General features: G+C 40.5%; 1 protein-coding gene across 3 annotated transcripts in view; it reads right to left on the minus strand.

The window, feature by feature from the left end:
* Positions 1–1,425: 1,425 nt before the first annotated feature.
* The window catches only part of serpine2 (serpin peptidase inhibitor, clade E (nexin, plasminogen activator inhibitor type 1), member 2), a 44,010-nt gene continuing 22,665 nt past the window's right edge, over positions 1,426–22,770 (minus strand). For all 3 annotated transcript variants that reach the window (XM_028794419.2, XM_028794418.2, XM_028794420.2), the window contains exons 4-9: positions 21,109–21,303; positions 13,488–13,686; positions 12,177–12,277; positions 10,950–11,036; positions 10,747–10,830; positions 1,426–3,552 (exon numbers count right to left, since the gene is read on the minus strand). In XM_028794419.2, coding sequence (XP_028650252.1) covers positions 3,515–3,552; positions 10,747–10,830; positions 10,950–11,036; positions 12,177–12,277; positions 13,488–13,686; positions 21,109–21,303 — 704 coding nt within the window. In that variant the 3' untranslated portion in view covers positions 1,426–3,514. The remainder of the gene's footprint in view (positions 3,553–10,746; positions 10,831–10,949; positions 11,037–12,176; positions 12,278–13,487; positions 13,687–21,108; positions 21,304–22,770) is intronic.

Genomic DNA, 22,770 nt, shown 5'->3' on the forward strand with positions numbered 1-22,770 from the left:
CCCACTCTAGGAAATCTAACCTTGAATAAAGCAGGTTCAAATATTGGTACAGTAGTTATTTTAATTTTCATCATATCTTTGATACTTTGTGTTCTCAAGATAAACATAAAATACTTTGAAATCCCCCCCCCCTTTTTTTTTTTCAATTGAAGTTGCAGGGGTTCAAGCTCTATGGGGTTTCCTTCTAGTTCTGGCAGTCTAGACCCAAAACGCCCTCATTTTCAGACCATATTTTGTGCAGGAAATTACATTCTCATGACAAAGAGTAAACCAATAAGTGTATTCAGCAAAAATTATCAGAAGGACTTGAAGTTGTGCACGTCACATCAACCAACCCCAGGGGGTCAGCCCCTAATGAGATACAAGCGGTCAAATTTTCACAAACCTTAGAAAAAAATGAGAATCAATAATCCATGCGTGTGAAATGTTGGTTTATGCGGTTTCAAGGTTGCCGATCATGAATGTAATATTTTTAGGTATTTGATTCTTTAGTGGTGGTCCTGGCCCTTTAGGCACCACTCTTAGAAGGTTAAAAATGATCATTTTCAAATATGTGGGGTATCATTTTAGACTATTTTAAAGCCAGTGATTATGAAGATGAGGTTATGTTTCTATTACAATTGCTAATATGTAGACTTTAAATTGAAGCACACATTTTTAATATTTTTCAAATAGCTAATGCAGCTATTCTTGTTTATTTTTTAACTTCTACTTCATGAAGTAAATCATTGTTTGTTATGAACAAATGTGCTATTTCAGACTTTTTACTGCAGTCTACAAAAACACTTTGTGTGTATTAAAATTAAAAAAAAAAATCCAAAGATGGTTAATGTGATACTGCAAGTAGACAGCAGAACTGCACTTGCTTTACAAAAATAAAAAAAATACTTCCTGAGATAAGCAGACTCCTTAAAACACTTAAAAATGGGCACTCACTTCTATATTTCACTCTTCTAATTCAGCCTGGATTCATCCACTAAATGTTGCCAGAGAGTCCATAGCTTGGATTCAGGATAATCTACAGTAACACAAGGCCCATTTATAAATACGATTGGTTAATTTGGCTTCCTCTGCCAATTGTGCCAGCAGCTGTGATGTACTAAGAGCCCTATACAAGTCTATGGAGTGGCACATCACAGCACGAGAGTGTAGCAAACCAAAAACCATCTCTTTCCCACCCACCAAAGAATGCAGAAAATGTGTTTTCTTTACAGAAGCACATTAGTTTTGCAACCTTCATTACTAAAAATAGTAATTTATTTTTTCCAAAAGCTTTGTCATTAAAGCAGTCACTGGATGATGAGTACACACATTCAAGTGGATGCGACTCATCAGCTCCTGTTTTACAACACAAAGTCATTTGAGCTGGTACCTGTTCATGGTCACTTGAAAGAAAAAAAACTTTTTAAATAATGTACAAACTGCTAAAATGAAAATTTAAATCAGTTTATTTTTAAGGCTACACAACTATCTTTACACTCTATAAACATAAAACACAGATTGCAGGCTACTTAAGAGCCTACTGCATGAAGATGTACAAAATGGAATGAATTAAAAAGTTCATTCATTAAAATGACTCCACCTCTGAATTAGAAGCTGGTTAGATCTAAGACCAGCGCAGCCACTGAAGTATTCAACCACTGATCCACTGTAAATGAGCCAAAGGACTCACTGACGGGACGGGACGGAACACCCCCCCCCCCCCCCCCAATCAACAGTAAAAAAACAAAACCCTGCCACTGTTCTTCAGGCCTCACAAAACCTTCCTCTGGTTTATTCTTTGCACTGTATGGAGCAGAGGTTAAAGGTCAAAGAGTGCAAGGTCAAGCGTTCGTGTTTCACAGAGAAACTTTTCACTTTGGGTGCTGCATAGCATGTATTATGGAAGAAAAAAAAAAATGCAGTTCACTTGGGGGCAGAATGAAATCCCCATAAGCAACCAGCTCTTGTTCCCCCAGTTTATTTTCTAAATCATGAATTGTGATTAAAAGTGGAGGATTCCATCCCAAACCCACCTGTACCTCAGATTTCATGAAATAATACAGCATGTAAAAATTACATCACTGGCTACAATTAGAAAGTAAGCTGAGCCACTGGCAGTCATTTCTGGCACCAGTACAGAAAGTAAGCATGGCAGCCACCAACTCCCTCCCCCCCCCCCCCTTGTATTAAAAATTCCAAGTCTGCCCCCCCCCCCCCCCAAAAATGGAAACTATCACTAATTACTCCACACCACTTTAAAACAGCACTGAGCATTAAGTCTCTTTCTTAGTGTGCTGCATTTGAAGGGATTTGGGTTATCCCTGTCCACAGATCTCCAGCGTACCTAAAGCCTATCCTCCCCCTCAGCACAAGTACAAGATGGCAGCATTTCATCACAGGGTAGGCATCACATGCCATTCCCTTCCAGGGGTCTTTAGTAGGGTAGATGCAATTCGTCTTGTTTGAATTATATCATAATGTGCTTTTACTGTATTTGAAGACACAGCAGCTAAAACATTACACTTTAATCAAACTTTGAGACATGCATGAAAAAAATGTACATCAAGTCAAAAGAACACTAATGACTTTTCCACAAAGGAGATGAATGAAACTGCTCAGTCCTGTACTATTGTCCATTTAGATAATGAATACCTTCAGTCTGTGTCTTGTAGCATGTTAAGGGAGACTGAGTCTCAAGTCAAAATTGTTACACAAAGATTAGAAATTAAGGTTTTATGTAATATTCCCCTAATGGAAACTATTATGCTTTTTCATCTACAGTGCCAGGTTGCACGCAGAAGGCACAAGAAAGAGTGATGCATGTGCTGCAGCTGGCGTTTAAAACCGCGCACGGAGGAATTTGCTCTAGTTAAACAAAAGCTTTCACATAAGTACAGTAAATAAATCCAAATGAATACATAGAACATAGGCATTGGGGTGTTGTATTTCAGAGCAGGGCTAGATTGTCATTAAGCCATTTTTCATTAAAAAAAAAAAAATTCTTTATTAACAACACATACATCTGTTTTTTCCTTTCAAAACGGTGCATTATATATGCAAATATTACAATATTGCTTTTGGAGGAAATACATCTTAACTAATCCAGGTATAAACCATTATTTACTTACTTACCTTATGTACAAAGTTAAAAAAATGAAGTTATTTAATTTAAAAGAGTATCTTTCAAGAATACAAAAAGTCTAGTAATACTTTTGCTCTAAATTTAAAATGTTAAAAAAAAAAAAGACAAAATCCCCCAAGTTGATAAATTAACCTTACATTGTGCTCATTTCAGTAGTATAAATTAACATGCAAGTCATCTACCCTTTTTTAAAAAGAAAACAAAAGAAAAAAAACAAACAAAAAAAAAACGCTCATTAGAAAAATACTCCTGACTGAAAACACCTAGGCCATCACAAAGTGTGACAATACAGAGAAATCTTATATAAGCCAGTTCAAAGTGAAGTTATAAAAACACACATATTTTAGAATTTGAGTGGAGTGGAGTGATAAGGCGTCATTCTTCTTCCTATTAAGGCTTGTTAATCTGTCCCATGAATAGTATAGTACCTGAAAAATAGAAAGTCCATTTATTATTTCTTACAAACTAAAGTAAATTCCTTTTGGTTTAAAACTGAAGCATAGTTACAATGATATGAAACAATTAAAGGATATCCCCATTGGCATTCTATTTTCTGATCATCTATACAGACAAGACACCCAAGGAGCACGCAGGATGGAGCCACGCCCACCAACTCTAAGACCATTGGATACGACGACAACTTGCAGAGCCACGCCCACCAACTCAGACGCAGCAACTCACAAAACAGGGCGTCATTCGCGTCACTCCACATGCACCTCTGAGCCACGTTGACTTTTCATTATTCTTTTCGGTTATGATGCACGACCGCGTCCACCATCGCAAACTGCTTTACATGCCATGGTCTTAGAGTTGGTGGGCGGGTCTCCGTGAGTTGCTCTTGCGAGCGGGCACATGACCAGGCAGTGCGTAAGCTTCGAGAACGAGGGTGGATGCGGCAGAACCATCTAAGAAGAAGCATGTTTGTGGCGGATGTGAATCACCGAATGAGCATGTAAAACAGTTTGCGAGAGGTATCCCAGGGTCTTACAGTTGGTGGGCAGGTCTCTGTAAGTTGCTCTTGCGAGTGGGCACATGACCAGGCAGTGTGTATGCTTCGAGTGCAAGGGTGGACGCGACAGGACCATCTAAGAAAAATCATGTTTGTCGCGGATGTGAATCGCTGTATGCAGCGTGTGACGGTGGTCCTTCAATTGTCAGTCACAGACAATTGTATGTTGCCCTCTCCAGAGTTCCATCTTTTCATTCACCTACAGTCGTATACTCAAACCCACCCCATTTGGACAACTGTGTCTTTCAGGAAGTGTTCACTCATCAATACATAATTATGCGGAGTATGCTACGCCGCGGGTTGGCTAGTTTCTATTATCTTCAGTTTGCCTTAAATACTGTATTAATGGGATGTTTGCTATTAGAAAAGGTGCTATATAACAGACAGCAGCACTGTGAGGATGGCATTTTATGATTTCTCCAGTGTCTTCACTACCACCCAGGGATAAACTCAGAGATATGCAGGTGGATGAGCCTATGGTGTCCTGGACAATGGACCACCTGTCAGGTATACCCCAGTTTGGGAGACTCAAAGACTGTGTTTCTGATAAGGATGTGAGCAACACTGGAGCACCACAAGGAAGAGTCCTGTCTCCTTTCTCTTAACTGTACACCTTCAACTACAAATATAACACCAGGTAACTTCACTCACAGAAATTCTCGGATGATTCTCATCTCCTTACTAGCATACCCCATACGTACAGAGAAGGTGGACAACTTTGTTTCATAGTGCAAAAAGAATTGCCTGCACCTTAAAATAAGCAAAACCAAAGAAGTGGTTATTGACTTTTGCTGTACCAGAGAGACTCAATGCCCATTCACTATTCAGTTTGGACTGGTATCGTACAAGAGAGGAACTATATACAGTGCATCCGGAAAGTATTCACAGCGCATCACTTTTTCTACATTTTGTTATCTTACAGCCTTATTCCAAAATGGATTAAATTCATTTTTTTCCTCAGAATTATACACACAACACCCCATAATGACAACGTGAAAAAAGTTTACTTGAGGTTTTTGCAAATTTATTAAAAATAAACTGAGAAATCGCAAGTATTCACAGCCTTTGCTCAATACTTTGTTGATGCACCTTTGGCAGCAATTACAGCCTCAAGTCTTTTTGAATATGATGCCACAAGCTTGGCACACCTATCCTTGGCCAGTTTCGCCCATTCCTCTTTGCAGCACCTCTCAAACTCCATCAGGTTGGATGGGAAGCATCGGTGCACAGCCATTTTAAGATCTCTCCAGAGATGTTCAATCGGATTCAAGCCTGGGCTCTGGCTGGGCCACTCAAGGACATTCACAGAGTTGTCCTGAAGCCACTCCTTTGATATTTTGGCTGTGTGCTTAGGGTCGTTGTCCTGCTGAAAGATGAACCGTCGCCCCAGTCGGAGATCAAGAGCGCTCTGGAGCAGGTTTTCATCCAGGATGTCTCTGTATATTGCTGCAGTCATCTTTCCCTTTATCCTGACTAGTCTCCCAGTCCCTGCCGCTGAAAAACATCCCCACAGCATGATGCTGCCACCACCATGCTTCACTGTAGGGATGGTATTGGCCTGGTGATGAGCGGTGCCTGGTTTCCTCCAAACGTGACACCTGGCATTCACACCAAAGAGTTCAATCTTTGTCTCATCAGACCAGAGAATTTTCTCTCTCATGGTCTGAGAGTCCTTCAGGTGCCTTTTGGCAAACTCCAGGCGGGCTGCCATGTGCCTTTTACTAAAGAGTGGCTTCCGTCTGGCCACTCTACCATACAGGCCTGATTGGTGGATTGCTGCAGAGATGGTCGTCCTTCTGGAAGGTTCTCCTCTCTCCACAGAGGACCTCTGGAGCTCCAACAGAGTGACCGTCGGGTTCTTGGTCACCTCCCTGACTAAGGCCCTTCTTCCCCAATCGTTCAGTTTAGAGGGCCAGCCAACTCTAGGAAGAGTCCTGGGGCCTCACGTATAACGCCGTGCGTAGAACTCACACTATAACATGGCATAACCACAAAAGCGGGAATGTGCGTACGCACAGAGAAATCCAGATGCAGGAATCTGTACGTACGCAAACTTTCACGTTCTTCTACTACATAAATCCCGATCAGTGTGAAAAGTAACGCACGTGCATGCGCCTTCTGTCCCGCCCCAGCTCCTCCCAGAATTACGCCTCTTTGAATATGCAAATCAATATAAATCGCCTTCTGAGAAAAGACAATGGGAAAAGCACGGGGGAAAATAAAAGAATTTCACCGAATACCAAGTGGAGGCAAAGGAAAAATGAACTATTTGTTGGTTTAAACAGTGGTATAATCAACAAAAGGAAGTTGATCGAGTGACAGAGTGTTGGAGAAAGTCGAAAGCTCAAGTTCACAAAGTCGCACAGTGCCCGAAATAAAAAAAAAATCACATATCAAAGTCGCAGTGAAAAGGCAAGTCGTAGCCCACCGTCTCAGTGTCGTATGAAAGCTTATTAGGGTACAGACAAAAAAATAGGCACACAGTGGGGGGAAAAAAGCACGAAATGTCAACTTTAATCTCTAAATTTCCACTTTAATCACGTAGTTTATTTTGCCATTAAAGTAGAACATCATAAACTTCATCTTAAAATCGTTTAAATTTACTAGTTTCTCAAATCCCATTGTAACTAAAGTAGGACGTTAAATGCTTTGTTCTGTATTTGATCTTCTTTGTGCTCTGTGTGTGAATCACTACCTGCTTCTTAAACGGGCTCTCTCTTTCTCCAACAGGACACATAATCCATTACATTCGTGATATTACAGCTCTCTGAATAATTAAAATACTGAGATGTATAGGTGATATCTTTTTCATGATGATAGGAATGAAAGCATGTTATTAAACATGGGAACACGGTGGCGCAGTGCTTGTTCATATCTCACAGAAGAGGCTTGCTGCGCCATGCGCGACCTTCAATGAAATAATTTATCACAGCAGTACTGTCTCTTTCAAACGTACTAACCTCCAATTCCTGTCCTTACTTTTCTTTCTCCAAATACCCAATCGCCACACAATCAGCTCTGTAATAGACGTGAAGCCATTTGTAAGCTTAGAACGCCGATTCTTCAAAACGTTTAAGGAACATTGAAATATCTTCGTAGTACATGTTTAATTATTCTATCCGTCTATCTTTCCAGTGTCGCGTCAGTGCAAGAATACAACGCAATGCAGGAACAATCCCTGAACTAGCTAGCGCTGCAGCACCGTGTCCTCACATGTTTAATTATTAACAATACAGATTATTTAAATGAAGTTAGTTTTATCTGTATAATATAAATCAACATATTTTGCTGCATTTCATCTTAAAAATGAATACCGTCATCATATGTAAATACGCGCTTTATAAAGTGGCGCAGGTTGTGCAATATTATAACTGTAGTGCAAGTTTACAGTGTGGTAATTGTACTTATAAGTACAAACAGTTCTACAAGGAGCACTTGATGGACTGATTGAGTGTGTTTAGAGTTCTTGGGATGAAACCTTTTCTAAACCGCGAAGTCCGTACTGGGAAGTCTCTAAAGCATTTTGCCGTGGCTCAGGCAGCGTCTGCTTCATGCTGTATACTGATATTTCTCTTTCCGATCAGCTGCTGCTGTGATTTCCCCACTCAGATACAGTGATATAAATACTCCGAGTGGTGCAGTGAGAGTAATATGGAAAAAGATGATCTGCTGTGGCAACCCTTAACGGGAGCAGCTGAAAGAAGAAGAAGATGCAGTTACAATGCTAAAGCAGTTATGGTATTTGGAATACTATGGCTATTCCCTGGACCATTATATTGCTGCAGGTTAATTACAATCAGATGCATTACACTAATAAACAATATGCAGTTAGTTTCAGTGTACAGTGGACCCTTGACTTACGAACTCAATTCGTTCGCGAGGGCTGGTTGTAACTCAAGTTGGTTGTAAGTCAAGACTATTTTTCCCATAAGAAATAATGGAAATACCCATAATGCGTTCCGAACCTCCCACTGCAACACTTACTTACTTAACCTTTTCATAATAAAAAAAGGGTTGTATAATGTGCATAATTTACCAAAACACCAATAATTTTTCTAATGTACTAACCAAAAAGTAATAAAAAGTGCCTAGCCTACCAGAAACAAATTTCATACTGTACTCACCATTTAATTTGACATCTTTGGGCTGCAGGAAGGGAGGAGGATGATGATAATGAAACTGAAGGCTTTTTAAAGGCTTTCTTTAACTTGCGCTCAGGCATTTGCAATCATTTCAATAGCTTCTTTTGCGTTAATTTTAATCTCCTCCTGCCTACAAGTTATTCTGACGAGAATTTTTCTCAGCATTTCCTTGCGATGATACAAGGAACTGTTTCTGAACTCTTCTGAGCCCCCCCCCCCCCCCCCCCCCACTCAATGGGAACAACATGCTGAAGTGCGTGCTGAAGTGCGTCCTGAAGTGCGATTGCCGCGACTGTGGAAGCTTGCTTGTCCATTGCCGGGCAGGGATATCACATGCGTATCACCCATCGATATCTTTTCTGTTTGCTTTGGCTGAGAGACTTAGCACAGCTTTAAGCCGGCTTTTGCCCCAGCAACAGATAAACAGTCTTCCATACCGAGTTTGGACTTTGGCATGTCTTCTAGTTGGGGGAGGTCCCAAGAGAGTTTACAAACCTGACATTTTATTGAATGAGTGCCGCATTAATAGGAATGTTTCTGTTTGTTTACAATCGCGCAAGCGGATACACGTGACCGCATTCAGGTCGTAACGCAAGATGTTGGTCGTAAATCAAAATAAAAATTTTGGTCGTAAATCAAGTTGTTCGCATGTCAAGCCGGTCGTATATCAAGGGTCGACTGTATTTATAAAGCCGCGTCAGGAATGTGGAGCTAAGAAAGAAAGGGTAACTACATAGGAACAGTAGCACTGCTTTGACGCTGGGTGCCGCCAGTCTGCAAAACCGAGCGGAGAAATTGCGTACGCCAAGGTATGAGGTACCGTGGAAATGTGCGTGGCTTTATGCCAAGTTTAGGTTTTATACATCACGATTTGAGCGTGGGGCGGCACGGTGGCGCAGTGGGTAGCGCTGCTGCCTCGCAGTTGGGAGACCTGGGGACCCGGGTTCGCTTCCCGGGTCCTCCCTGCGTGGAGTTTGCATGTTCTCCCCGTGTCTGTGTGGGTTTCCTCCGGGCGCTCCGGTTTCCTCCCACAGTCCAAAGACATGCAGGTTAGGTGGATTGGCGATTCTAAATTGGCCCTAGTGTGTGCTTGGTGTGTGGGTGTGTCCTGTGGTGGGTTGGCACCCTGCCCTGGATTGGTTCCTGCCTTGTGCCCTGTGTTGGCTGGGATTGGCTCCAGCAGACCCCCGTGACCCTGTGTTCGGATTCAGCGGGTTGGAAAATGGATGGATGGTTGGATTTGAGCGTGGAAACGTTCGTACGCAACATTTCTGTGCGTCCATACCGTTTATACATGAGGACCCTGGTGGTTTCAAACTTCTTCCACTTACGGATGATGGAGGCCACTGTGCCCACTGGGACCTTCAAAGCAGCAGAAATTTTTCTGTAACCTTCCCCAGATTTGTGCCTCGAGACAATCCTGTCTCTGAGGTCTACAGACAATTCCTTTGACTTCATGCTTGGTTTGTGCTCTGACATGAACTGTCAACCGTGGGACCTTATATAGACAGCTGTGTGCCTTTCCAAATCATGTCCAATCAACTGAATTTACCGCAGGTGGACTCCAATTAAGCTGCAGAAACATCTCAAGGATGATCAGGGGAAACAGCATGCACCTGAGCTCAATTTTGAGCTTCATGGCAAAGGCTGTGAATACTTATGTACATGTGCTTTCTCAATTTTTTTTATTTTTAATAAATTTGCAAAAATCTCAAGTAAACTTTTTCACATTGTCATTATGGGGTGTTGTGTGTAGAATTCTGAGGAAAAAAATGAATTTAATCCATTTTGGAATAAGGCTGTAACATAACAAAACGTGGAAAAAGTGATGCACTGTGAATACTTTCCGGATGCACTGTAAGAAAGGGCAGAGCAGGCTCTTTTTTATTAGGAAACTGCATTCCTTTAATGAGGGATGTGACATCCTTCACATCTTGTACAACTTTGTGATGGCCAGTGTGATTGTAGTTTTCTACTATCATCACTTCAAGAGAGGCCCACAGAATTAACAAGCTAATTAAAAGGGCAAGTTACCTTATGGGATGAACTCTGGATCCCCTTAAGGTAGTAGCAAAGGACAGAATTAAAACAAAACAGTGCCATTATAAACAATGCTGCACATCCTCCACCTGACACACTAACACGGACTACTTTCAGCCAACACATCATTCAGCAAAAGTGTTTCAAGAAACACTACTGGGGCTCCTTCATACTAACAACAATATGCCTGCAAAATGCCTCACTGTGACAGTGACAGCCAAGTCAGAAGTACTTATTTTGTTTGTTTTTTTGTTTTCTCCCCTTTTAGTCATTCTAATGTGTGTAGTGTGAGTATTTATATTTATCTAATAGTTGAGGGCACAAAAAAAAAACATTCTAGATAAGAATACCAAAGGAATGAGGGCTAGAACATATGGATGTAAAACTTGGCAAAACTCAGGTGTTCAGCATGCTGCCACCAGCAACTTTACCTGTTGGGTTGTGACGAATAAAGAAGACAAAAGGTCGGTCTATAATAATCCACTGAGGTGATGAGCGAGCCATCATTACCACAGCTGTCAAGATAAAAAGAGACAGTAAACCCGTTTATTATGTCAACTGTGGGCATAACTCCCCAGCTGTACCTATTTCATCCCTTCCGCAGTTCAACTACTATAGCTCTAGCATTACTTGCCTGTGGCGGCTGATGCCTTTGTTCCTTCTTCATTTACTTCAATTTTAGCCTTCTGAAATGCTTTGGATACGCTGAGCTGCTCAGACCCTATTGAAAAGGAAAGAAAAAACAGTAAGAAATCCCTAAGTGAGGAATTTTCATCCCCACTCATAAATTACTCCAGTGTGGGATTGTAATATGCATCCGTCTCCTTACACATACTTTTTAAAAGCCAATTGTGTACGTGCACATACAGACTGCAGTCAAACCACCATGTACTATCCGTGGTTACACATATTTGAACGTCTAAAAACATGTAATGAAATTAAAACGTTAGAATTACTAATGTTGCTTTACAAAATTTATTTTTAATGGGACACATCACCGCCCACTCATCCCTGCCTCAGTAATAGGGCACCTGGATCTGTGAGATGCCCTCCTGATTAAATCTTCCAAATTTAATTCATCTGACCTTTCGTGGCTGCAGGTGGACAACAAGAAAATGTTTCAAGACAATATGCTACTGGAAAATCCATTCTTGGCACTTTTTAAATGCCAGTGCGTTGGCCGAGGAGTTCCGAACTGCTGCTTTACCGCTAGATGTGTGACACTCTGTCAAATCATCATTATTACAGTCTCCCATTGTTCATTTGGATTTCCCCAGGTACTCCGGTTTTCTTCCCACAGCAGGACAGATTGACTGCCGTCTCTAATTCAATGGGATTGAAGTAGGCATGACAGCCTGTTTCAGCATCTCATGTAATGGACTGACATCCTATCCATGGCCGTGCCCTTGCCCTACACACAATACTGTTGGGACTTTTGTAAATACAAATACTTGGCTGGGTAAGAAATGGCTTGAAACTGTGGTAGCCATTAAAGGGTAGAGCTACACTATTGCATGATAAAATTCAACAGAAGTACTTCCCACCTGGTTTCTGACATGATAAAGCAAAATGACAATAAGAGCCATGTAAAATGAGGAGTACAGTAAAACCACGATTGTGCAAGTGCTGTTCCATATTCATTCACAGTCTATAAACATTAGGGGAAAAGACAATAGCAAGGGCTTGGATTTACATTTAGTTATGGTCATGATGTAAGGACCATAAGCCCATCACAGCTAGTTGTAACCGAAGGTTGAATGCAATAAATAACCTTTCAGTTAGAGACTGAGTCACAATTCCCAGTGCCCTTTACATTTCCAGAAGATGAACATCAAGCTTGCATTTGTCTCAGTCTTCTTACTTGTTATTTTTGCAAAATTAGCCTTCCCCGCCTGGAACATATCTTTGATGCCAAGGGCAGACAGATAGGGTTTTAGATCGGTCTCTGTCTCAACTGTAAACCTGGCCAAAAACAAGAAACAGTGTTATGCATAAAAGACAAGATTGTTCACCCACCAATACCACTACGCATGCAGTACATGTAGCCTGCCTCCAGATGTCCAACTAGTAATTCAAGCTGCTTTTTCATACTGGAATATATAGCATGAAAAAAGTGCTACATAAAAATGCAAGATCAAATTAAATAACAGTTTAATCTATCAAATACATCCTAAAAGCCGCATGATTTCTAAAAACTGTATAAGAATACTAAATAATTAAATATAGTAGTAGTGTAATATTGCTTTGTAATGCAGATGAACAGACAGGTGATGAGAAGGTTAGTGCTGCTGCTTTACAGCTCATTTCTATGTCCCACTCTCTGTGGAGCTTGCATGTTCTTTCAATTTTCCTCTTTGTGTTTCATCCCACAAAACAAAGATTTTTTTCATAAGACTCCAACTCCTTTTGACTCCAGTATATTCAGAACAGCGCTGCCAGGATCCTGATGAGGGTGCGAAAGTATGATCACATCACCCCAATCCTGCAAACCCTTCACTGGCTCCCTGTTTCATTCAGAATAGAGTATAAGGTCTCCCTTCTTACCCACCAGTGCATTTATGGACATGCCCCTCTTTATCTACAGGAACTCCTTACCCCCCATAACTCCTTACGTTCCCTCCGCTCTGTACACACTAACACTCTTCAAGTCCCCAGAACTAAGCTCAGCAGCATGGGTGACAGGGCGTTTTCATCGGTGGCGCCGAGGCTGTGGAATGCCCTCCCTGATTACCTGAGAGCCCCACAGTCGACTGAGGCCTTTAAGCGAAACCTAAAAACTCATCTTTTTAGAAAGACATTTTGTTAAAGTATTTTATAGACTCTTCTGTTTTTTTTTTTTTTTGTTTGTTTTTTTATTTTATTATTCTATTTTTACTCTGTAGCACTTTGGGATTGCTAAAATATAAAGTGCAATATAAATAAAATTTATTATTATTATTATTATTATTAACTCAATCCTCTATATGTGAGTGGTGGGGTATGTGCAAGCTTGCCTGTGCAATGTTGGTCCCTTCCTTGCAATCAATGTTGTCAGGATAGGTTCTGGTGGCACCACACGAACTTGAATTGGTATAAATGGGTTTAAAAATAAACTGTAGTAAAATACAGTATTATAACACACATTATAAAAGTAAAACAGAGAAAAGCACAGAAAAAAAACGAGAACACCTACTTTGGGATGACCAGTCCAACCCTCCTCTGAGTCATAAGTCCTAGCCAGCTCTGAATGGTTTTAGTACTGATGTGAGGGAGAAGTTCAGACAGAGGGGTGTTGTAATTAACAGGGAATGCCACCAGCATGCTGATGCTGTTACCGTGGTATGGGAGCTCAATGTACGTGTACTGCAAGCCATCTGGAGTGCTGGTTGAACCTATTGGGCACAAGAAAAGAAAGAGCTTTTGTAAATGGAGATTTGAAGTCTAGCACTTTTCTGGGTCTCTTTGGGAGTGACAGCCTCTCTACCCTTGAATCCCTTTAGTGTTAAAGGTTAGAATTCTTACATAGAAAACCACTTTTGACAGCTTTCAGCTCCACTTGTGATTCTAAACATTTCTATATGGTGCTATACAACTTGTATAAAGCAACTTGTCTCATCTCAAGTAAACTTTGTCACTACTGTATACTTTCCAAGTTTCTAGTTATCAAACATTCTAGACTTCAATTTACAATCAGCAGGTCACTCTAAGCGTACTGTAAATGCTTGATGTGTTCATCGCAAACCCAAAGAAGTTAACCACTTGGCAAGCACAACACATTACATTCCAAAATAGTGTCATTCTGTTCAGAATGCAACCATATCAGTTGTTGTGCCCATGCAGCTTATATTTTAAAATAATAAAAGCAAAAACTGCTTCACATTGGCACATCTGAAAGGAAAAATATACAGATATTAGTGTATCTAAATAAGAACACACACTGTGCATTTATTCATATAAAATGGAAACCAGTGGCCATGCACAAACACCACAATGATAAATCAAGTCAAGTCAAGTTGGGGAGCAGGCACTGGTACAGTGCGTTGCTGCGCCCACTACACGTCGAAACAGCTTGGGATCCCGGTTGGCAACCCCTCAGGCAGACACGCAGTCCAGTCCTACCCTCTGAAAATGGACCCTCTATCTGCTGCAACCAGGTGTTACGTGGGTGACCCCTTGGCCTGGTCCAGCCACTTGGGTCCCCAACAATGAGGATCTTACGAGCAGGATCACCCTCGGGGAAACGTGCCACATGGCTGTAGTGCTGTAACTGATGTTCCCTCACAATGCAGGTAATGAGCCTCATTCGGGACTCCATGAGCAACTGCTCATTCGACACAAAGTCAAACCAACGGTACCCAAGGATTTTCCGGAGAGACACAGTACCAAAGGAGTCCAGTCTTTGTCTCAGGTGACTGGATAGCGTCCATGTCTCGCAACCATATAGTAAGATGGGAAGCACCAGGACTCTAAAGACTTGGACCTTGGTCCTTTTGCATAGATATCGGGAGCACCACACACCCCTTTCCAGTGACCTCATGACTCCCCATGATCTCCCAATCTGTCTACTGACTTCACAGGAAGAGTCACTGCCAAGGTAAGTAAACCTCTCAACAAGGTAACAATGATAAATAGGACTCTTAAAATCCAAATACAGTATACTGACCAAGTAAACGAAAAAATCTGATCCTAAAATACTGTCATTTGCAAATACTTTCAAGAGCAAATTTAAACCAATCTTGAAGTAGTAGAAGAGAAATTTAAATAAGAGTAAATGGCAAAACAAGATCACTGTACATGAAACCGTCTCCTGCAATCAGAATCAGAATGAATGCTTCAACGTCCAATAGTAGGCACAGGTCAGGGCAAGTCTCCATTACACCGCTTCCCTCTAAGATGTATGAAGCCATTACTAAATAGAACTTTTTTGTGCCTGGAGAGAAACCTGGCTTTTTACAGAAGGTCAACAAGTACCCAAGAATTTGTAAAAAGAAAGAAAAACTTCTTACTTGCTAAAGACAAAAAAAAGAGGAGAAGTCAACAGTGCAGTACTATGAAGAAAGTTATGAGAAGATCGCCATTCACGTAACAGGTTGAATGTGTAACCTAGCTTATACTAATCAGTCATTGTGGAACTGCTTACAAACCAGATCAAATCCTTCTTATAAGGCAGTACTGCAGTAGGTAGTATTTCATCAGCTTCAGAATGGAAGAGCAAACACTCTACTGAATTGTGCACCAGCATGCCCTGCAATCTTCTAGTGCTCTTTAGTTTTTATACCTTGTGGATGAGATGATCCATGATAAGATGAGGTGGAGTTATGAAAAAAACATTTAAGCAACAAAATTAAAAAAAAAAAAAATCACCTCATGCAGACCATACTGCACCCATTTGCTGACAGCGGATATACTTAAGTCTTTATTCACAACTGGAGCCTTCTGTGGAATACAGTACCTCCAACCTGCCACCGCAAACACCCTAACCAGAAGTCCAGCCATTAGTATACAAAAGTTACCCTTACTGCAGGTTCCATAATGTGTGTTGTTCTAATACGACTCGATTTACAGATTGTGTTTGTAATAGAAGCATTAACTTTCTGAAGCAGTGTAACTAATTTAGATTCAGTAATACCGTAAAACACTTTCTACATCTGTCTAAACCATCTGATCACTTCTGTCATATGGCATTATGGCAACAAGTTTCTCTAGAATATCTGCTATACTCTACTTCTGGGACATTGGATAAATGAAAGCCAGGATCATGAAAATGAGAAACAGCTGAACAACAGGGTATATTTTATATTATAGTAAGAGAAAGCACTAAGGTGCACTCCCAGTATATTGCTAGTCCCTTGCTTGTGTGCAAACTTTTTTTTTTTTTTTAAATAAGAGCACAAACAGAAAAGCTGCTAGATCTTAAAGTTGACCATGAAAAGTAAGATTTGAAGAGTAACATTATAGACATTAAGATATTAATTTAACTACCGGAATATCAAGACATAATAAAAGCTACAAAACAGAACAGTGTAGTTCACCGAGATGTAACCTAAAATGTACTGAAGTAAACAGAATACATTTTAATCTGAGAAAACGTTGGAAAAGATGAGATGCTTCAAAGACAAAAATAAGAATCTATCATGGCAGTAAAATTTACTAGAGGTGTAACAATGAAGTAAAGCAGAAATTGATTATTCGAAACGGGGCCAAGTGCCAAAATTGGGAAGAACACCAATTAGTCAGGAATCCATAGAAAGATTCACAAACCTATAGCTGAGGAATACATGCAGTTGTGAAAAAGTATGATCCCCTTCCTTATATCTATTTTTGTATATTTGCCAAAAGATTTCATGCATAAAAGGCACATGAGCAAACAGAACACCATTTCTAAATTGCTACTTAATATATGCAAGTAATAAAGGTATCTTTGTCTACTTTTGGCTGCTACCGTTAGGGATTGCCACAGTGGATCATCTTCTTCCATATCTTAAATAAAGGTAATATCTTTAATAAAGGTATCCACCACCTGTATTTCCCATGTGAAAAGATAATCACTCCCTAAGTTTATCAAACAGCTGTCCAAAGTTAATCAATAATCAGTCACAGCCACTGAACACCACCAGACCAGACTACAGCCAGGCCTGTTGAATCCAAACATCATCATATATTGAGTTTTGCAAGACAGTGAAGTCATCAAAGGTTTCTAGAACACTGTGCCTCGACCTGAGGAAATTCCACAAGAGAGGAGTTAAAAAGCTGTTGACAAGGTAGGGGTTACAAAGCCAATTCAAAGCTGAAGCTTCTTAGGAAATGTCAGCCTGCTAATGTTACCCCAAGGGCACAACAGTAACTCATTCATGTCTCAGTGGACCTCAGAAGAACACTCAAAACACATGTAGGGCTTTCTAGCCTCAGTGAAGGCCAGTGTTAATGAGCCTACAATACAGAAATACTCTTGGACAACAGAGGTAACACCCATGCTCATCTTGCATTTGCAAAGAAACACCAGGATGATCTCCAAGCCTTTGGTCAAACAAGTTGATGACAGATTCCACTGCATCTGGCATTAAAATTAATACAGAATTCAACAGCAAGAACATGGGGGTGCTACTGTGATGGTGTGGGGATGCTAAGGTGCTTCAAGACCTTGAAGACTTGCCATTATTGAAGGAACCATGAATTCTGAACTTTAATAGGATATTCTTAAGGAGAATGATAGATCATTTGTCGGTGACCTGTAGCTAGAGTGTAACTAGGTTATGAAGCAAAAGGCAAAAAGCAAGTCTAGAACTGAATGGCTCAAAAGGAACAAAAAGTTTTGGAATGGCCTGAACCAAGTAGAGATGCTCTGGTAGCACCTCAAATAAGTAGTTCATGCTTGCAAACCTACCAATGTGTCCAAGTTAAAGCTGTTCTGCAAATTAGAGTGGGCTACAATTCCTCAATATCGATTGTGATGGACAGCCAGCGGTTCAGTCTGGCTGGGATGTCCCTGAAAAAAATAGAATGGAAGAAGGCAGCCTTTTCAGGACACTACCTCCTCGGGATGCTAGGTGGCAGCTCCCTCGGATGGCAACGGTTCCCCAGATTCCCTCAAAGCATCCTGGGACGTGGAGTCCGTTTCCTCAGCCCTGTTGGGTGCCGTGGGTACCACCAGGGGGAGCTCACAAAGAACCTGGGGACTACTACAGTTACAACAACCCGGACGTACTTTGGAGTCATGAGGACGGAAGCCCGCAGTACTTCCGGGCTACTTGAAGGATGATGTGGCATTGAACCCGGGAGAAACACTTCCAGGTTATGGACTATTTAAAGGACTGGTGAAGACCCAGCAAGGAGAGCCAGAGTTGGGAGGTTGGGTACTAAGCTGCTGGGTGTGTATTGTTATTGATTATTGCTATCTTTGTATTGATTATTGAAGAATTGTGGAGTGTGTGGTGCTTTGTGCACTGTATTGGAAGAAAAAGTATTATTAAATTCTTCTTGGTGCTTTTTATAAGTGTGTCTTGGACGTCTGTCTGGTGGGTTTCATGGGGCAACAGCGCCTCTAGCATCCACACTATGTAAAGACATTTCCAATTAGAGGAAGCATTTAGTTGTAATTATTGTTGTTAAGTGCTGCCACCAAGTACTAAAACTATAGGGACAATTACTTTTTCACATGGGTGTTGGATGGCTTTGTTCCTTGAATAAAAAAAGCAATGACTTAAAAAAATGGTATTGTGTTTTAACTTGTGGTCACATTCTGCTGTATTGGTCTGAGGCCATCAATTGTGTAAATATTTAAAAACTAGAGGCTATTAGGAAGGCAGTAAATACCTTTTCACGGCACTATCTAGTCCAGTGGTTCTCAACCTGTGGGGCGGGCCCCCCTAGGGGGGCGTGAAGATGTTAAAAGAAAACAAGAATCGAAAATATGAAAAATACATCTATTGAAACCAAAACAAATTAACTTAAACTACATTCTGATACTAGAAAAATAAATATAAAGTTAGGTAAATATCGATAAAAGTTAAGTAGGTATAATAAAATATGCATCTATTATATATAATTAATTAAAAAAGAACAAATTGGTATTAGTGGGCTCCTTTCAAAAAAAACATTAGGGGGGCACGATTAAAACTTATGAAAACTCAGGTCGCAAATACTTAAAGGTTGAGAAACGCTTATCTAGTCAAAGGAGACATTGTTCGGTCTAACTCACTCCCCTTGTCCCCCCAATCCACAACACGTTACATACTTTGGGTAAAGAAGAAAGGATAAACATATTGGTTTGACTGGATAAACCTTTATCCACTTAAAATAAAACAGTCAACCTTCAGTCCACAGCGAGACTCACTGCATCCAATTAGCAGCACACTGGTGATTATGTAGGTCTACTAAACATGCAGAATTCCAGAAGTACTCCACTAACAGTTGTAGCAGCTTCTTCATTCATGTCAATGGCTTCTCCAACCATTTTGTTTTAAATACTTACTAACCCCAAATGTACTTCCTGCTGAATGATATATGCCTTTTAGGAGACTTAAAAATTTTGACTGCTTTATAGTTCCACAGTCCATATTTTAAATCCAAGCTTGGACAAAGTCTGTGGAGTTCACACATTCTTCACACATTCTTCCAGTGTCTATTGATTGTTCTCAGGATATGGTTCACTTCACATATTGCAAGAATATGCATGTTAGGTTAACTAGCAACTGTCCTAGTATGAGCACATCTGAGTAGGTCAGTGTGCTACATCTAGGTTTGGCCCCACTGCTGACAAGATAAGAACCATCACATCATGACCTTGAAGTTGCTCAAAAAATGGATGGTTAGATAAAAGTCCTTTTAGGTTGATACAATGGTACAGTGCCTGGCTCTACACAGATCCACGGACACGTGTTCAAATCGTAACCCAGCCTCTACCCTACACGATTTCTTCTCATGCCCTCGTGGATTTGGCAATTAGGATGCAGAAAGAAACAAGATGTGAATATTGAGAAAAATACCAATTATAAACTGATCGGACATGAACAAGTATGTGTGTGGGACTGTGCTCTGGCAGTAGGCTGCTGTCCTACTTAGGATTGCTTGTTGCCTTGTTCTTGATTATGCAGATAATTTCCCAGTTCTCTGCCACCCTGTAATGTAATAAATGTATTTAGAAATTGTACATTTGATTGCTTGTCAATGCCGATTTCTTGCTAAATACTTTGATAATAGTAGACAGGCAAACAATCCTACATCCCTAAAAGATTCTTTGCAGATAAATAAAAAGAGCAAACGGTCCCACTTGTTCACCAAAAATCACATTAGCGGGCTTTCCTAAACTTTTCTCCCAAACTTGTTTTCATATTGTGTTACCACTGTGCTCATAGAAGTAATTCAGAATTTTAGAGCTAGCCACAATACCTTTCAAAAGCAGGTAACAGAATAAATCGAAAAGTATTTGATATCTCTTGCCCTACATGTACCTTTGGCACCTTACTTTGGTATCCTTTTGTGTCTGAACTTCTTGACCACATTCCTATACCTGCTTTTTATACTTTTCTCATTTTGAGCCACCTTGTTCGCCTCCTGTCTGCTTTTATACTTATCTTTGAGGGCAACTCTTGGTGTGCTTTTCACTCCTCATGTGCCTCGCACTCACATTTCCCTCTTTCAATTACAGCACCAAACTAAACAGTAAGATTGCGCTGAGGGACTGGACGCACACAGGCCTAGTTTTATTGAATAGAATATAGGAACTTCCCTTTCAGTTGAGTTAAGAAACTGGTTGGAAAGAAAAGCTGCAGTCTAAGCAGCACTTTTCTCCAAGTCCAACCAAGGTGAATGCCTGAAGATTTTTCAGCTATAAGAATTGAATTAGAAACACAGAAGAAGGAACTTTCAGCGACAGCAAGAGTATAAAAAAAAAATAAATAAAATAGAATTAAATTCCCACATTTCAGCACTGTCCACTGTGCCCTTCTAGGAGGACACAGCTAAAATATGTTGAACAGTCAATTACACCCAATAGGGGGAGATATCAACATTCTTCTACCCAAATTCATGGCCCTAGGTGAGCCCCATTTTCCATTCTGTGGGTCTCGAGTGTTCACGATGGAACAGACATGCGTGACTGTGTAGCGAATAAAGAAAAATGAAGCTGTGAAAAAGCATTGGAGATGGTGTCTGTAATCGGACACAGGCAAGACTTAACTAGTTGAGCTTACCTAATCAACATTATCTGCATCCAAAGGAGTCACTTTCACATATGATACACAGGTCAGAGGCTACACAGCTGCCAAAGTTAAACATTTCATTTCAGTCATTCCATCCACAAAATGCAAGCTTACCTATATTAAATAGGGACAGCTGGGCCATCATGGGGACCTGATAGACAGTCCCATCTCCTCCACTGAAATTGCGCAGTTTGGTATTCTCTGCTTGGAAGCGTGAAGCCCACATGCCTTTAAAGTAAATTGCGTTCACAACCACTAGCTTTACCAGTGGGTTTAAGGAATCCTGGCCTATAATGTGATCAATCATATCTGATATCGGGGTTGAAGAGGAAAGAAAAAAAAGTATTAATATTAAATGTTAACACATTCCAGTATAGACACAAATACACAGAAGAAATGACATGCCCTCTCCTCCAGAGTGTAACCGAACTGATCAGCCTTTTAAATTACACCTCATCCTTTCTTTAATGCATCTTTAGCTATATAGCTATAAAGCACTATCACCATTTGTCCTCTCTGCACAGCTTTATGACGTACCTGTGTGACAAATTTCATCATTTGAGGTTTCATCTATAACCTCTGCTCTTACCTCATTGGCGAGTGGTGGGGGTGTCACAAGAAGCTCTCAGGGTCTGAGCAATTGGAAAGGAACATCACAGTGTGCTTCACTGATAGCAAAATAGTGCTGGGTGGGTTGTGGTGAAATGTTTATCATACTTGCCTATCAGGTTTGATTTACGCTCATTAGATTTAACTTTTCTTCTTTAATCAAGCATTTTCCTCAATAGTTGTCACGGACCCAGGTCACCCTGGGTGGGACCATACTGTCTCCAGAGTTACAGTATATGTTGTAATATGAAGTTTTTGCAGCAAAAGGAAAACCCAAGAATATTTTATACAAAGAAACGTTCTAATACTAACAATACCTATGAACTAAATGCAAACATTTTAAGGGTAATAAGCTTTGATAATACATAACTGATAATTCTCACCAGGGCAATGCTAGTTAACATGGCTAATAATTATAAAAGCATCCAAAAGCCAAGAAAATAAGGCATCAGAGTCACAAAACATCTGATCCTCGCTACCTTATCCTGCTGAATCAACACCCATTGTTTGGAGGGCATCAGAAGTTTCAGGTTACCAAACATTCATTCATTTTTCAAGTCCACTTCAGGGAATTACCAATAGATCTATCAGTCCTTATATAGCGCCTTAAAAGGGAGAGCGATGGGCACAGCAGGTTACAAAACAATTTCAATATTTGCAACACATAGTTTAGCTTGGAATTTGCTGTACAATCAACTTATTGTTTGCTATCAATGGTGCCATATTAATAATGGATTGTGGAAACATCCAGTAATACTAGTGTGGAAGCACACACTGGTTTTTGATCTGTAGTTCCGATTTGCCAATTATCCATACTTCTGTACATTCATTTCCCCCCCACTCTTTCAGTGCAATTCAGGAACTCACCAATAAATCAGTTCTCAGTTTATATTTCACCTTTTACAGTGTGCACTAGTTTAAAGCAAGTGACAGCACATTTACAACCATTTGCTTAAGAATACACGGCCATGTCCTTTATCTGGTTTTTGTAAAGTACCTTTTGGTTGAGCTTGTTGCAATAGGGGTTATAATAAATACTGACTGCATGACTCCATGCCAGGACATCAGAGAGACAAGGGGGGAAAAAGCAAAATGAAGTGTCAGGTTTCACATTGTGGCAGAGAAGAACTGAATGCTGGGGATGAGGAAACTTCACATTCTCAATGG

The sequence above is a fragment of the Erpetoichthys calabaricus genome, chromosome 2 (assembly GCF_900747795.2).
Source record: "Erpetoichthys calabaricus chromosome 2, fErpCal1.3, whole genome shotgun sequence".
NCBI classification, from domain to species: Eukaryota; Metazoa; Chordata; class Cladistia; order Polypteriformes; family Polypteridae; genus Erpetoichthys; species Erpetoichthys calabaricus.